This window comes from Pararge aegeria, chromosome 13, assembly GCF_905163445.1.
Source record: "Pararge aegeria chromosome 13, ilParAegt1.1, whole genome shotgun sequence".
Taxonomy (NCBI): Eukaryota; Metazoa; Arthropoda; class Insecta; order Lepidoptera; family Nymphalidae; genus Pararge; species Pararge aegeria.
Genome location: NC_053192.1, coordinates 4,677,304 through 4,694,701, shown reverse-complemented (window position 1 = coordinate 4,694,701; position 17,398 = coordinate 4,677,304). Strand labels below are relative to the sequence as shown.

At 36.8% G+C, this 17,398-nt stretch overlaps 1 protein-coding gene across 1 annotated transcript; it reads right to left on the bottom strand.

Annotated features, from left to right (window-relative positions):
* Window positions 1-2,366: 2,366 nt before the first annotated feature.
* Window positions 2,367-13,972, bottom strand: LOC120628531 (G-protein coupled receptor Mth2-like). The gene is made up of 8 exons (XM_039896917.1): window positions 13,602-13,972; window positions 12,611-12,782; window positions 11,864-12,037; window positions 10,220-10,298; window positions 9,309-9,502; window positions 7,252-7,414; window positions 4,686-4,868; window positions 2,367-2,733 (listed from the first exon to the last, which is right to left on the bottom strand). Exons 1-8 carry the CDS (start codon window positions 13,725-13,727, stop codon window positions 2,553-2,555), a joined length of 1,272 nt encoding a protein of 423 aa, XP_039752851.1. The 5' UTR covers window positions 13,728-13,972; the 3' UTR covers window positions 2,367-2,552.
* Window positions 13,973-17,398: the final 3,426 nt, after the last annotated feature.

Genomic DNA, 17,398 nt, shown 5'->3' with positions numbered 1-17,398 from the left:
CTCAGAATGAGAAGGGTATAAGTCCACCAAGCTGGCTAGGTGAAGTTAGGTCGACTCCATATGCCTTTGTCTTTTGTTGAGAACATTGGCGAGCACTCTCAGATGTGCAGGTTTCCGCACGATGTTTTCCTTTACTGTTAAATCAAGTGATAAAAATAACTTAAAACACACGTAACGATTGGCACGATTGGCGGTGTAATCGGGGGTCTTTAGCGAGACTTGTTAGTCAATTGTGGAATGCTCTCCCTACGAACATACGTCAGGCAAAATCGCTTGATATGTTTAAAAATGCAGTTAAATCTTATTATCTTGCGCAATAAGACGACTGGTTTTGTTTTCATCTATTCATTAATATAGCTTATTTATTTATTATTATGATGGGAAGTCTAGATTTACCATTTGAATCATGTTATAATAGCATATACTCAACACCCCAAGGAACTTCTTAAATAAGATTATATTTTCTTTCGTATATTTTTTTATTTTTATTTGTGTATATTTTGTTTATGTATTCGTATGTAGTTATATGAAAGTTATTATAAACCTATAATAACTTTACACCACCTATTTGTTCTCGCTATTGTTGTCCTAATCCTAAGGTTGCCTGGCAGAGAGCGCTTTTAAGCGATAAGGCCGCGTTTTGTGTTCTACTCCAGTTTTTGTGTTCTCTCTCTAGTCCTTTATTTTCCTAACTGTGTAGTTGTTTTCAAATAAAGAGTTTAAATAAAAATAAATAAATAATCATCCGATCATGTTTAGGAACAGGGCCGCTCTGTTATTAGGAACGGACGAAGGGTCATACCTATGTGGATGGCACCTCAGCATCTTCAGCGTATATTTCAAAAGCACAACATGGCGGCATTACCGGTCACGCCGCCACCGCTGTTTCTTGAGCTACCAAACAAGAAACACCAGAACAGACACACGGATATTCTTCACTTCTATGGAGTCACTCTCAAGTCGGGAGACGTGCCCGAAGAATTTTAAGATGCGACTCTGTACTAACGCTAAAAGACGTTTTTTAATGCCGATTTCTTGGAGTATAGAGATGTCGGTACGAAATTCGGTCCATAACACTCCCAGCATTCGTCTCCAGCAGCACATCTCCCGAGCATCAATTTTCTTCTTCTCGACTAGTCGCAAAGTCCACGTCTCTGCAGCGTATAAAAATATGGGGAAAACAAGTGTTTGAACAAGCCGGATCTCCGGATCAATTTTTATGCTCCGCACTAAAATTATCTTCGGCAATGTACTCTATGAGCACCTTCGGTATGTAATCAGAACATCGTCAGGAGATGTTGACTTTGCAATGAATAATTTTCAAATCTTAACTAATCTGGTAACTAAGCATAGAGGGTACATTGCTGATGATCTGTTTGGTGTGGAGTATAATGATTCAAGAAATTATAAATTACACCTTACTTCTCCTGCTTATCGTGGAGTTTAGCAAATTAAGCTTAATTTTCATAATTTGCCAGAACATTCAGTTATTATAAGTAAGTTTTTGTATTTAAGAGCATGATTAATAAAAAGTTAAAAAGCAAGAGTTAGTATGATTAATAAAAATTCTGATCAATCTGAAAAAATCATTTAATACATAAACAAAACACATTGTGCCGTACTTTAAAAGGAAACAGTTTCTCTTAGTATTTAAAGAGAGAATTAGCATATAAAAAAAGGCAACACAAATTGTTAGTTCTAAAGATAGGAACTACAAGGCCGAGAGCTTTCTGCCATTTTTTATTGAACCCTGTATAATAATATCTATTTACTTTATTTATTATTATAGCTTTTTTTTTGTGGTTCGGTAATGGTAATAGAACATATTTCCGCTAAATTTTTCATATTTTTTTTATTATTATTTATTTTATTTATAAGCAAATCATGGCTACTCGTAATAGGTATCTAAATAAATAAATAATAGCCCACTACCAACTTAGGCTGCATCATCACTTACCACCAGGTGAGATTGCAGTCATGGGCTAACTTGTAGTGGATTAAAAAAAAACATCGTAATGTGTGGCATGCACAGTTAAGTAATAGGTTTCTTTATTTTATGGAATTACCGCTGCGGCGATAGGACCGAGTACGAGAACGTTGATCGCAAGTTAACAGCTGAGAGCTATTGTAGGGTGCCCATAATTATCTTTTCCGGGGACTAATCTTTTGGAACCGTTAATTTCTGTATCGTTAAGTAAAACATTCATAAATTTGGTTCATGTATAACATATTAAAATATCCGCACTGAATAAAAAATTGTCCTATATAGTAAGTAGTACACATCGACTATTTAGCTAATTAAATGCTGCGCGAAGTATTGTATATATTGTTATTTATTTACCAAAAAATACTTTTTGCATCGCTTATTATGTTTTTGTTTTGCAATTCATTCAGTGGCGTGCACTTCATACATGCACAAAAGCACTGCATACCCTAAAATTGATATGTAGCGTATAGGAGAAATTTTGCCATTTTACGAAATTTTCCTGCTGTGAGCATACCTTGGTTAGAAACCCAGTGCACGCCACTGGTGATAAGTGTTTCAACTTGTGTTAATTCAAGCTGATGACGTTTAGTTGGTCTCCTTTGTCTTCCGGTAGCGGCATCATCGATACTTGCATTGGAATTTCTTCACTAAGATCGGATTTCATGGTGCTACTGCTCGCACTGTTTCTAGTCAAAGTCAACGTTGGACGCTTTCCACCGAAGTAACTACGTCTTATCTCAGAAAACCTGTCAATGAAGAAGAGGTTATTGACCGGAAAAGTTTAGTCTTTAATGCAATACGGGGAAGAACCTGTATTAATACTGATCTAATGACACAATATATTTGTATATTTATTTTTTTCAAACCTCAATAAAGACGACAGGTTCTTACTTTGCCAACCAAGTTGACTATTAAACCCCTACTATAACTGCTATTCGTGGCCAACTTAGATGACATGCTCGACTCGTGTTTCCGGACTTGTCACAAGGTATTGTCTCGTAGCAAAAGCATGAGTTGAAAATTATTAGTTTAGAGAGTAAGGAATCCTCAGAATTAAAATTAAAAATTAAAAAATTTTATTTCGTTTCGTACAGCAAAATAATACATTGAAATTTTGGTCATCCTAGTAAGTTACTAGTATTACTACTAGCACTTGTGGCAGGCGGCCCCGCTCTTCCATAACATAATATACAAAGGGAAGAAGACACAGAAGACAGACACACACACAGTACAGACAGTACAGAAGGGTTACATACACCTCGGCCCGATAGTTATTTCAGTTTTTATTATTTGACAAACAATGTGCTAAAGTTAAAAGAGCAACAGGGGCACGAGATAACTATGTACTGTCGACTTGATGTATTCATCACCGACAGGTCAGAGATCGAGAGATCAGGTCTGACCTGTCGGTAGATATTTTTGCATAGCCTTTTAAACAAAGTTATGCCGTATTTGCATGGTTACAAAAACACGCCGTAGCGAATTCGTCGTTAGAAGCAGTTATTGATTAATCCTAGAGATAGCGCTAAACATTTTTGTGGGTCGAATATGCGTAAAATATTTTTTTGCAGGATCATATATACCTACTCATTCACATCGATGGTTTATACAGGACAGTGGACAGTTTTTACACAATCCGTCGCTTGCGACATTGGCACGGGTCTCTTCCCACAATGAGAAGGGGTTAAGGCCGTAGTCCACCACGCTGGCCCAGTGCGGATTGGTGGACTCCACACACTTTGGAGACATTTGCATTCCTCAGAGTTCTCCATAATGTTTATGGGGAACTCTCAGAAATGCAGGTTTCCTCACGATGCTTTCCTTCACCTTTGAAGCAAGTGATATATTAATTGCTTAAAATGCACATAACTAAGAAAAGTTAGAGGTGCGTGCTGGGATTTGAACTTGCTTCCCCAAAAGTAAAGTCGAAGTCCTACCCATTGGTCTACCATCGCTTCACGTTTTAATGGCATTTTTCGCTTTAAATTTATAATATCAATTCTCTTCCAAAGAAAAGCATCGTGAACCTGCCTGATGATATATAATAACGATAACGTTCTCAAAAGTGTGTGTGTGACCAGCGCGGTGGACCACAATCTATTTATTGAAATAACTGAAACGAATAGAATAAATATATACAATACATAGACATGCTCAGGTATAGTATAAATACCAAATAGAAACTATAATGTATACATACAAAAATAGATGTACAACGTGTAACAGAATTATGAAACAATATTGAAGGATGCATAAATATATTTCATAAGGAATCACTCTGTAAAAATATTAAATCAAAAAAAGCATAATTATTTTTCCATACAAACGAATTCAAAACATTCTACGTGTTTACTTCTGACAGCCCTATTGATGATAAAAGACCAATACGCGTACTCTACGCTACGCCTATCTAATTTAGTGACAGGAGTAACATGATTATAATTTTGCATGTGATGTTAGGGCTGTATCTGATTTCTTTCAGTAAAATCTATGGCAGTGGTTTACTCAAAAACTATTAGGTTTTCGGTTTTGCAGGTAAGTATATGAGACAGTAGGTACCTACATAATTTCCCACTAAAGCCTGTGAAGTATTATTATTAGGTTTTCATTAACACGTTGTATATGATGATTTTGACGAATGTTACGTTGCAAGTAAAATTTGTTGTAAAATTGTTAAAGAAATTACACTTTAACATACCTTGCTACTAATTTTTTGTATATTTTCTTCTTGCAGACAAATATGATGAATATCGGAAATCCTATGAGCAAATTATATGTGTCAGAGATCTCAAATAATCCAAGTTCGGGAGCGAAAAAGCTGAGGACTTCCAGCAGCCAGTTTATTCCCATTACAACGGACAGCTTCAGGTATATAAATAGCCTGAAAAAAATTAAAAATAATATATATATTTATTACGACGATAAACACATAGCCATCTAGCCCCAAAGTTAGCGTAGTTTTGGAAATAGGATAACTGATGAATAATTTTGGAAATAATATACATAAATACTTATCTGTACTATGATAAAATTGTAACGGGTCACATTTTGTACATTGAAGTTATTTCAAAAACTTTTTTGGAGGACACGCTATAAACGATAATAAAACCTAGAACGGTGTTTTTTTAAATCGTGTATGTCTGTCTGTATCTGGGCTGTGTATCACCCTGAAACTCCTCAATGAATTCAAATTAAGCTTTGCACAATTTGAGTTCCTACTAGACTACCAAAAGTTCAGCTCAATTCCTTCGGGAGAGGGGATGACAGTGTTTGACCCCATAGTAAAATATTAACTATTAACCGTAAATTTAATCAATTTAAATAATTCTTTTTTGTAGTGGCTTGGTTTAGTTTTGCCCAAATTTCGTCTAGATCTGATAAAAGTCATTAGCGATAGAGGTCATAACTCTTCGGCGAATGGTAGCAAACCGCTCTCCAAAGGCTTAATGATACTGAATACATCAAGTGTTGCCACATTTATGAGGCTGTCAGTTTTGGGACTATATAAAAAAAATCTTGGTTAACCTTTAGCATACGTTTCAACTAACAATGCGATTTCGATTATTTCTTTAATAATTCATCATCATCATCATCATCTCAACCAATTGACGCCCACTGCTGGACATAGGTCTTTTGTAGGGAGTTCCACAATGCACGGTCCTGGGCCGCTTGCCTCCAACGGCTCCCAGCTACTCGCCTGATGTCATCTGTCCACCTCGTTTGGGGCCGACCTACGCTGCGTTTACCGGTGCGGGGTCGCCATTCCAGCACCTTAAGACCCCAACGTCCATCGGTTCTCCGAGCTATGTGCCCCGCCCATTGCCACTTCAGCTTCGCAACTCGCTGAGCTATGTCGGTAACTCTAGTTTTTCTACGGATCTCCTCATTTCTGATTTGATCACGTAGAGACACTCCTAACATAGCTCTCTCCATCGCCCGCTGAGTGACTCTGAGCCTTCTTATGAGGCCCATAGTTAGCGACCATGTCTCTGATCCGTAAGTCATCACTGGCAACACGCACTGTTCGAAGACTTTAGTCTTCAGGCACTGAGGGATTTTGGACGAGAAGATGTCACGAAGTTTCCCGAACGCTGCCCATCCGAGTTGGATTCGGCGGTTTACCTCTTTCTCGAATTTGGACCTACCTAACTGGATCGTGTGTCCTAGGTATATATACTCGTCTACAATTTCGAGTGCAGAGCTCCCAACAATTATTGGGTGGAGCGGAACATGAGCGTTAGACATAATAATTGCTATTCATTTAATTTTAGGGATAGGAGCTGAGTCGATGGATACCAAGTTATCTTTCAAACTTCCAAAGACGGACACCCATCCATTTACGCGGGCTCAACGGTGCTATCGACTAATATATGGTGCTGCTCTTAAGCCACACGTGATTAATGCAGTAATATTTTTAGGGAATTCAAAGTATTTCAAATAAGGCAAAACCGAAGTAGGTCCTCGGGAAGGGCATTTGTGATTGGCCATGTTTACGTGATTCAAGATTTCAAATAGTGGGTGACTAAAGCTGCAAGAAATCATATATTATTGGCTCCAAATGTTAAAATATGATGAAATACTATCAGCATAATATCATACGTTTGTATATTTAGGACTTCCAGTTCGATAGAAAAAACTTTAACTTTAATTGAATAGTAGTGTAAACTATGCTGTTTTCTGCGTCCCGTAATTTACGCGGGCGAACCCGCAGGGCACATCTAGTACTTAATATATAAACACCCAAACATTAAAAAACATTAACGTCCAGCACACAAACATTTTACCAGTTGTGGGAAGTGTGTGTAAAGAAAGCAGGGTCACTGCCAACTGCACCACTCGAACCGACGTTCGATAATAAAAAAATCAATTCTTATTCTTTATTCTTAAATATTCTTAAATTCTTACTCTTAATCAATCTTCAATTTTTATAATTGAGTGCTATTTGGTACACTATATATTCACTGCCGCAGAAAAGAGGTGTTTATAGATGGACCGATTTTATAACCGAATACAAGTTAAACAGTCTTTGTCTATCCGGTGAGAGGCTCTGGCCGTGGCTATTTACCATTAGTGCCGCTAAGCGATTTAGTGTAGTAGTAACCGATTTCGGGTACGCCTACCATACACCCAAACAGGTTAGCCCGCTACCATCTTAGACTGCATCAGGTGAGATTGCAGTCAAGGGCTAACTTGTAGTGGAATAAAAATAAAAGTTTCAAAAAGCTCTACTAACTGCTATAACGGCAATGTTATTTCATTGTTACCTGTTTTTCTGTTGCTGGTGAGCGGCTGCGTTGCCGGCGGCAGCTGAATTCAGTACAGCAGTTCCGCGCATCAACCGTCTTATGTTATGTGCCGTCATCAAGAAGAACAGCCAATTGCAAAGAATCAGAATCAAAATGGGAACGTACATGTACAACATTTTTTCTCCCCCTAAAATGAAATAATTGTAGAAATTATAGATCAAAATAAAATTTGATTAAGAGGATAAAATTGAATTCCTTATTTTTTTTTTTCAAAGGTGAAAGGAAGAATTGTTAAAATTAAAATAGATATAACTAAAGCCACCTTTATATTACTCCTCCAAGTTTATTGGGAATCGAACATAAAATAGCATAAGCAAAAAGAAAACATTTTATATTTTGATAATAAATCACTAAACAATAAGAAACTAAACCCAATCCATCTCAACCTAAAATAATTCTAATAATATTAGGGCTAGTAACTAATAACTATGCTGTACGCTGCGTCCCGTAATTTATTGACATGCCATTTGAATAAATTTATACTGTAATTTTAATTTTTAATTCGATATTGTATATTAACTAATACTAATTGTTGTTTTAAATGTATTAATATGGGCTTTGCCTGAAATAAACAGATTATTAGTATATTATTATTAATAAAATTTTAGAAAAAACAAATAATAAAACATCACTTCTGTGGGATGCAACTTGTGTTGACACCCTAGCTGCATCACACATCCAGGCCACCTCGTAAATGGTGGGTGCGGCTGCTACCAGTGCCGAGCAGGCCAAGAGGCGTCAATATGAAAACCTGGATAGCAGCATTTTTCTGCCTTTTGGAGTAGAGACTTTGGGACCGTGGGGTCCAGAGGCAAGTGCTCTTTTCAAAGAATTATCGAAAAGGGTTATCGAGTCTACCGGTGATCCTAGAGCGGGCAGTTACCTTGGCCAACGAATTAGTTGGGCCATCCAAAGGCTGCTGCCACCATCTTAGGAACTGTGCCTCGCTGCGGTGTCTTCGAGGACGTTTTAGATTTTATTTAGTTTTAAACTGTTTATTTTAGGTTATTTTTATAAAATAATAAAACTAAAATAATAAATCGATTCTTTTTCTATACATAATTCTGTACTTGCCAATGCAACACAATAGCTTGCCTGCACGTTGACGCGTCTTGAAGTTGTCTGTACCAGCCCACTGCTGGCCTAAAGGCCTCTACCCATGGGAAGGTTTGCCCAAAATCACCACGCTGGTCAGACGGGTTGGTAATGGTAATATTCCTTAGTCGCTACGTATGACACCCGCGGTTAGAGGAGGGGTGGTGACAATTGATAAACTTTTGATCTGCCGTCGCCACACGGCGACGAGTGCAAAATTTTTATTTATGCATTGTACTTTTTAATAAACATAACTTTGATAAAACATCCTAGCCCCATTTAATGCTATCAGCAGGGCTAGCACAGGCAGGAGATAAAAATTATATCCCGCGATTATATCCCCTGACAAGGGATATAATTCACGTATATCCCTTGTCCCCTGACAAGGGATATAATTCACGTGTAATCCTGCTAAAGCACGGGAAAAGGGAATAGCAGAATTTTACCCCCGTTTAATACTACACACCTATATATTATTTGGATATTAATTCTATATGTGCGCCAGTGCTCTGACAGTTGATAAGCTGTGGGAGAAGTTAAATTTATATCCTTTCCCCCAGGGATATAATTGTCTCCTATTCATGATAGCCGTGCAGGGGTGCATTTGGAACTAAAATTATTTTCTTTTTTTACATTACAATAAATAGGTCTCAGCTAGATTTCTTTTTAAATCTATAAGAAAGCCTTATAAAGCCAGTAAAATGGACACCCTCTAGTTTACCACCTTTAAAAGGTGTAATAAGAAAAAGTTGATCAACGAATTTTAAATTACAAATGACTTACTGAAAAAAGATCTGACTGACTGAAAACCATTTCTTTCTCTTCTATTTTTACAACACACTTAACACTAAAAAGTTTATAGTTTACCTTCATAATAAGTTACAGAAATAGAGTATAAATTTAATGGTTTTAGGAAAAACCTTTACCTTGAATAAAGCACCCCGTTCTACCTATCAGAGGTTGAACTATCCATGGCATATGAGACAGATCAGCTGAGTTGACCACGATTAATCCAATAGTCATTAAGCCTGGCAGCCCATATCCGTAGAGGCAATATATAAAAAACTTTACACGTTTGCCTCTTCTATGGATTGGTCTAGCTTTCGCGTACCCACTGAAAAAAAAAAAATAGCTGATTACGATACGACTCCACACACCTTTGAGAAAATTATGTAGAAGTCTCAGGTATGCAGGTATCGTTACGATGTTTTCCTTCACCGTTGAAGCAAGTGAAAATTAAAATGCTAAAACGCACATAACTCAGAAATTTTAAAGGTGCGTGCTGGGATTCGAACTTGGCCCTTCGAAAGTGAAGTCGAGCTCCTATCCACTGGGCTATCACCGTTAAAAGCAGGAGAATCTGTATGGCGTAATTTATAATTTCTTCAATCCTTATACTCCAAACCAAACAGATCTTCGACAATGTACCCTCTACGCACGTTTCGCTCCGAAACCGGAGCATTCTCAGGAGATGTTGACTTTACAATTGTGTTAGGACTTAACAATTATTAAGGATTGAAGAAATTATAAATTACACCCTACAGATTCTCCCGATTTTCGCGGATTATGGAAAACTAAGCTAAATTTTCATAATATATCTTGGATTTTCGCAAATTAACGCCTGCTTATATCCAATACGTAATACATTACGCTGACAACATGCGGATTGGTAGACTTTACACGTTTTGAGAACATAATGGGGAACTCTCAGGCATGCAGGTCTCCTCACAATGTTTTCCTTCATAAATGTTATTTTTATTGCTCAAAACACACTATAATACTTCATAATTGTGTCTTTTTTTTTATAATAACTATTATAATCGTAACTCACCGGAATGTCCACCATATATCAATCGACATGATATTCATCCAACAGAAAGTTGCCAATAAGAAAAAATAAATCGAGCCAGCTGAAATAGTATAATTTAGACACAGAATTAACTAATGTTCTACACGTTTACCATAGAATGGGGAGAATGAGTTTTTCAGCTAGCAATATTTCGCGGGTGCGAAGTGTGACGTGCGCGGGGCATTATCACTGTTTTTGGCAATAATAGCAGAATGAGTTCTGTATAAAATAAAAAAATCTGTGTATTTACATCTATACTTGTTATAAAAGTGTAACGGCTCAAATTCCGTACACTGAGGACTTTTTTACAAGATTTGCAACTGTAATTTTTATTATTTTTGAAGTAAAAGTTCTTTAGGCACGACTCAGATTTTTTTCTGACGGGAGTAACGCATAAATCAGATGTCTGTGTAGTTTCCGCTATTGAAAATAATAACTTGGATTGGTCGTAAGTATATGGCATATACTCCACGCATCTTGACTTATACGCCAGCTAGTGGCAAATATCATAATCAATTAGGATTATTTATGTCCAATATTTTGACGGACGAACGGCATGGAACCCGACACTTAAGGCTCAACGATACTGAATACATAAAGTGCTGCCAAATTTATAAAGACAAAAAATTTATAAAAATGTTAGAAGTTTTCCTCGTTAAACTTCAGCATACGAATCAACTAACAATGCGATTTTGATAGTTATTTAACTATTCTTTGTGAGTGATATGAACTGAGATTGATGGACACCAAATTATCTTTCAAACCTTCAAACCTTCAAAGTCCCCCCTCAGGAACCCCTCCATTAAATGACTTCAACGTTGCTAATCCAGCGCCATCAACTAATATTTGGTGTTGCTCTAGTTAGCCACGCTAAAGCTAAGTTTAAACTAGAGTTAGTCCTCGGGATGGTAATCTGCGATACCCAATATTCACATGAGTGTTTAATTAATTCAAGGGCAATAAAGCTTGGGAGTGAATTTCTCTAGCTTCATAGCTTAATATAAATAAACTGTGAGATGGTGTTAACAATAAAAAAATTAACCGGCTAATTTTGGTGTGGGCTCTTCTTAGACCAGGGCGCGTTTGGGACCCTTTTAGCTTAGGTTTAAGTTGGCGAACGAAGTTATCAACATCCCCTTACAATTATGTAAACATTTATGTATGAACGCTTCATAAGTGCCTGTGATAGGCCTACATGAATAAAGAAATTTTGAATTTGAATTTTGAATTTGAGTGAATGTTTAAAATAGTGGGTTGAAAAAGAAAAGATATATATTTCGTTAACACCGCAGGGTTCACCTAGTAATTCATAGGACCGGAAAATTCGAACCCCATTCTAACTCTAAGGGTTTCGTACCTTAGAATAAATGGTAGATTTTATTTGGTTCTATGATTGCTCGATCGCTTACGAACACCGTAGGTGTTAATCTCCATGTGCCTAAAATAACAGCAGCCCGACACGTCCTTCAATCCAGAACAAAGCAATGCTGCTTGACAGCAAAAATAGGCTTGGTGGTACTACTGTCACAAAAGCTAACAACTAGAATATAACGTACAAGGTTTTAAGCATCATGTCATAAGATGAACATGTCATCCTAGACATAAAACTTTTATGAATCTACTCACTTAACTCAACGCATCTTGGTATTTGGGTACTTTGCATCACCGCCAATAGAACGAAGCCCATCATCAAACTGGAGGTGTACGCCATCAGTATCATCCCTCCTAGGTTCCGTAGCTCAGGCAGTATGATATAAACCACAAGAACCAGCGCCAGAAACACGCAAGATATCATCAGATCTGTAAATGTCAAGTTCAATATAAAATTACCACCCAAAATTATGTAGAAGATCAAATACAACCTCTAAACAATGTTACTAAAGGGGTAGACGTATCCCTATCCCTATCCCTACTTAATATTATAAATGTCAATGTAAGTTTGTTTGTTACGCTTTCACGCAAAAAGTTCTTAACCGATCCTCATGAAACTTCGTACACATATTCTTGGAAGTGTAAGAAGTGAAAGTGTAGAACTTTTTATCCCGACATTAAGCTCGGTTTCTTTGGCAGATAGGATGAAAGTTTTTGACCATTTTACACCATGACTCCGACAAATTATAACCGATTTAAACAATTATTTTTGTACTATAGAGGTTATAATATGTGTTTAATTTTGCCCAAACTGTGGTTGGAGATAGAGGACAGAACTGCACAGCGAACAGCAGCTAACCACTCATTGAAAGCTTAGCGATACTGAATACTTTAATTTTTTTAGAACTACAGTTAAATTTAATGCCACATATAATAACAAAATCAAACGCAGACGAAGTCGCGGGCAACAGCTAGTATAGTATAAAAGATTTATTTACTCACAGTAACGGTAGTAAAATTTTACGCCTGTTTCTCCGATAGAACCCTGATATACCATTAGATAAGAGGGTTCTACCACTCCCGTTTTATCACTAAACACGTACTCGAAACAAAAGTGTTTCACCTGATTCCATCGTAAGTAAGCATTTGGGAAGTCGAAGTAAAATTCACCGCTCTGTAAAGAAATAATAGTTATTCTTAGAGCTTCTGAGGTAGAGTAGGCTAAACTATGTTACTTAAGTTCTTGAGACCCTTTTTACTCATACACCCCGCCCGTGTTCACAAGGAGAAATAGCAGCAAAATGGACTGGAGAGTATAGAAGTCTTAAATGTCACTATTGTGGTCAAGAAGGTCATGTGGCCAGTTACTGCACCAAAGTAGCCTTCTGTCTACTCTGTAACTCATCGGGTAGCGGAAGATGCAAGCTCCTCCACAAAGCCCTGGCTAAAGATACTATTAAAAAAAAAGATTCCGCCCGCGCGACCCGAGCGCCACATGATACAAATTTTTCATTATCTCCTTAACTTTGCGACAAAAATAACATGCTGTGAAGCACTCTGTATAGAGATATATTAACATAAGATTGTCTTCATAATAAACTGACTTTCCGTAAGGATTATATTTTAATCTAATAAATACTATTATTTTTGTAGACCATAGTATTACGACAGTGCACGCGCGTAAAACAGATAGCGAACATTTTTGTTCAGGCTTTGTTTAAAAATACCATTATTATATCCTAAAATTTTATGATTACTGAAGAGTTGCTAATTGATTGAACATGTAGTTAATTTACTTATCTTCTGGATCAAATAAGTGATTGTGAAATAATTATTGAAATCAGTTCAGTAGTTCTGAAGTTTTTCGATAACAAAGAATCAAAGAAATCACAGCTGTTATTCCAGAAAGCTACAGGAGTATCAGGTTAATTCTTTTATGTCTCATATACTGATTGATTCATGTACTGTATAGCGATAAAATAACTAAACAAACCTCAGTCAGGAATGAATTCATTTGAAAATACTCTGGAATATAAGGAAAGTTGTTTTGAAAAGTTGAATTTTCCGCTACTTCTTCGTATAATTTACCAGGCACCAGGTAAAATATATCACCTAACATTTTAGTTATTTTATTAAGTGTATGAGGATTATTCTTTAATGTCTCATATACTGGTATATTGTAATAATCGTAGATTTGATCGTAGTCGGAGCACTCATAAATATTGAAATTGCTGAGATATTGGTCATTTCGGCAACATTTTGGGATGCACTTCCTTTCTGAGCACTTTAACGTCTCATTGTCCCCTTGATCGAGAATTACATACGCACAAACAGTCGTTGAAAATAAAACTATTGTAAAATATACATATATTATTATTGAGCACATAATGTTAACTCTTAGTTAGATATTTCAATACTAATGCTACAATACTAATACAACTGTCAGGGTGGCAAAGTCATCTTTTTCCGCTTACAATCGCTTCTGATTGAACCATTCTGGAATTTTAAAAATAGAATGGAACGTCAATAAATTGTAGGAAACCGAAAGCCAAGTTCGCTTCTTTTATTGGTTTTGAGCACGAGTATATTTTGCAGTCTACGCGTAAATATAAACTTTTATGAAAATTTAAATTTCTAGTATTTTAAAATATTTAAGAAATATTTTTTTGTTTGCTTGTACCGGAGCAGAATCACGATCTGTAGTAGAAATTGTCAGGAAGTAATAAACTGTTAATTAAGTTTCAAAAAAAATTAGACATTCTTACGAAAATTGCAATTTTGTAACCCAAATTGGTAGCATTTTTCTTATGAAATTCATTATTTGTCGTGCGCTGAGATTGATGATGTTACATAAAAATTATAAAACATATGATTAATGTGATCATGATTACCTTAAAAATATGGAAGAAATTGTATCTACTATCTATATTTCACTATGAAAGCTAAGCCACAAAAATAGCTTTAAACTTACAAGGAGGCTTTATCTTACAAGGGGGTTTCCCCCTTGTAAGACAAAGACTTATTAAAAAAACTTATTTACTGTTGGCGTACTCATTGCCGCTTTGATTTGCAGGTATATAAATGAAACTAAGTGGACGGTATATAAAGCTGATTACAATAAGAATAACAACGTCGGAAACAATCGTCTATAAAATCGTTGATCGCGTCGTCGTCGGTGGTCCGTTTGGGAGTGCCTTTCGCCGCCGCGACCGTGCGATGTATCCGTCGACTCGCCTGGCCCCCCGCGCGACTCCGCCCGTGCATTACATACGAGTATATCGTTCCCGCAGATGTACTGATATAAACATTACTTTTAGATCTTTTAGTCAATTCTAAGTATTTTTAATTTGGTAGCAGAGTATGAACACGGAAGGAAAATGAGGATAAATTGAATAAATACAGCAAAATATGAGGTAGATCACATTTATTTCGATAAAACGGTAGCTTAACACAAGATGTACTCTAAGTTATTGTACTTTACCCTATTATCTATAAATTACGTGCCAAATATCATGTTCAATTAGGGCTTAGTGACATAATACAACGTGTATTCGAATAACCAAATACTGTATAAGGGTGCACAATTACATTTAATAAGGAATCACCAAATAAACATATTAAAATCAAAAGAAGCATATTTATTTTTCCATAATAACATAATCAAAACATTCTAAGTATTTACTTATGACAACCCTATTGAAGATAAAAGACTGATACGCGCATAGTACCTAGGCCACGCGAGACGTACGTAATAAAGTTGCAGGAGTCACTTGATTTTAATTTCGCATTGTAAGTTAGGGCTGTATCTGATTTATTTCAGTAATAATGGCTGTGGCTAACTCAAAAACTAGTAGTGTTTCAGTTTCACAAATAAGTCTCAGACACAGTATATAGTGTACCTCTAAAGTTTGTGAAGTAATATTTTGGTTTTTATTTGCACGTTGTATATTGTATTTGTATCCTTGTAACTACTTTTTCTTTCTTTGGTGTACAATAAAAGTGTATTCATACATTCATTCATTCATCATTCGATCCGTTATCATCATTATTATCAGCCCACTAGTTACAGCACACATTTGTCCACCAGGCCGGCCCAATATGGAATGGTGGTTAATTTTATCAATGATAGAATCCTAAACACGATCTACCCGTCACAAGCAAATGTTTTTAAGACACGTTGAAAATATTTCTGAATTTTCTCGGTCTGGCCTTGGGGGCTTTGGCCGTGGCTAGTTACCCCCCTAACGACAAAGATATGTCGCTAAGCCATTCAGCGTTCCAGTTGAACTAGTTGATGTCAAGTAGAAAGTGATTAGAGGAAGGCTTATATCGCACTACGGTACCAGGCGTGGCATCGCCAAAAAATATTAGTCTGGACTGAAGAAGCGCTAATAGCCCAGTGGGTAGGAGCTCGACTTCACTTTCGGAGTCCTAAGTTCGAATCCCAGCATGCATCTCTAACTTTTCTGTTAAGTGCGTTTTAAGTAATTAAAATATCACTTGCTTGCAAGACAGCGTGGAAAAACCTGCATGCCTGAGAGTTCTCGATAATGTTGCCAAAGGTGTGGTGTCCACCATTCCGCACTGGGCCAGCGTGGTGGACTACGGCCTTAACCACTTCTCATTGTGGGAGGAGACCCGTGCCCTGTAGTGGGCAGGTATTGGGTTGATATAACGATGATGATGAAACTGGACACGGTTTGGATTCAGCGCTACCTAATTGAACCACTCGCGATGGTGCTACAAAACAAACCTATACTTTGACTGCGACCACGCACGTCCAGACAAGTCACTTCCAGTCATAGCTTCTAGAAAATATGTGCCATAGTACTAGGACTCTAATTATACTATATCGGTTCCAATCAGTGGCGTGCACAGGGCTTATCACCATTGTAGGTATAAAGCACAAAAATGGCACAAAATTGAAAAATGGTCCTCCTGTATAAAATTATTTGGGTAGTGCTTTTGTGCATATACGTAGTGCACGCCGCTGGTTCCAATTCGGCTGTACACAAATATTCAAGCTAAATTTACACGTATAAAAATAGTGCTATCCTTGCGACGGGAAACTACTTTATATTTAGTTAAAAGAATTGGTACCATCGCAAGTCTAAAGTTACGTGTTAAAATTTTGGAACGTAAAAATTCACACCTGCGCAATATTTGAATGCAAGGAATTCTGCAAAATGGCGACACAAATGCAGTTACGAGTGTGCTAAGATTTAAATGTTATAGATAATGAAATATTCCCGTTTATCGCCTGAGGGGGGCAGATACTAATAAGTTCGATCTCTTCCCTCGTCTGGAACAGGGATTATTTTCGGTCTTTCTCCCCGCAGTTTCTTTAGGGACAGTTATTTATAAAAAGTTTGAAATGTCCCCATGCTCCCAACGAAGAGACAGATCGTAGTTATTATTTCAGGTCTTTTCCCCCGCTGTTACTTTGGAGACAACAATGGAATAAAAATTTAAATCTTTCCCCCTGCACCCGCCGCGGGTACGGATCGAACTAATTCTTTCCGGTCTGTCCTTCAGGTCTTCCGATCATTTAGCCGCTCAAGTTTATGACAGAGCCATACATCCAGTGTTTAGTAACCTTTAGACATCGTTGGTTACATCGCCATTCCATCCTTGTCACTTGTCTAACATAAAAATTGCGTACAAACTTTTAATTACAATATTCATGTGTGAGATTATAAAAAATGCATTACATTTGTGAGATCATTCTTATAAACTAAATTACAAAATATATCTATTTTATCTATAACTATTTTAAAAGATTGAGTGACA

Coding starts and splice junctions, on each gene's coding strand:
- LOC120628531 (XM_039896917.1), bottom strand. CDS start 13,727: ATGTTAGGTGATATATTTTACCTGGTGCCTGGTAAATTATACGAAGAA. Junction 10,299..11,863: donor ACCAAGATGCGTTGAGTTAA/GTGAGTAGATTC, acceptor ATACTATTTCAG/CTGGCTCGATTTATTTTTTC. Junction 9,503..10,219: donor GATATATGGTGGACATTCCG/GTGAGTTACGAT, acceptor TTTTTTTTTCAG/TGGGTACGCGAAAGCTAGAC.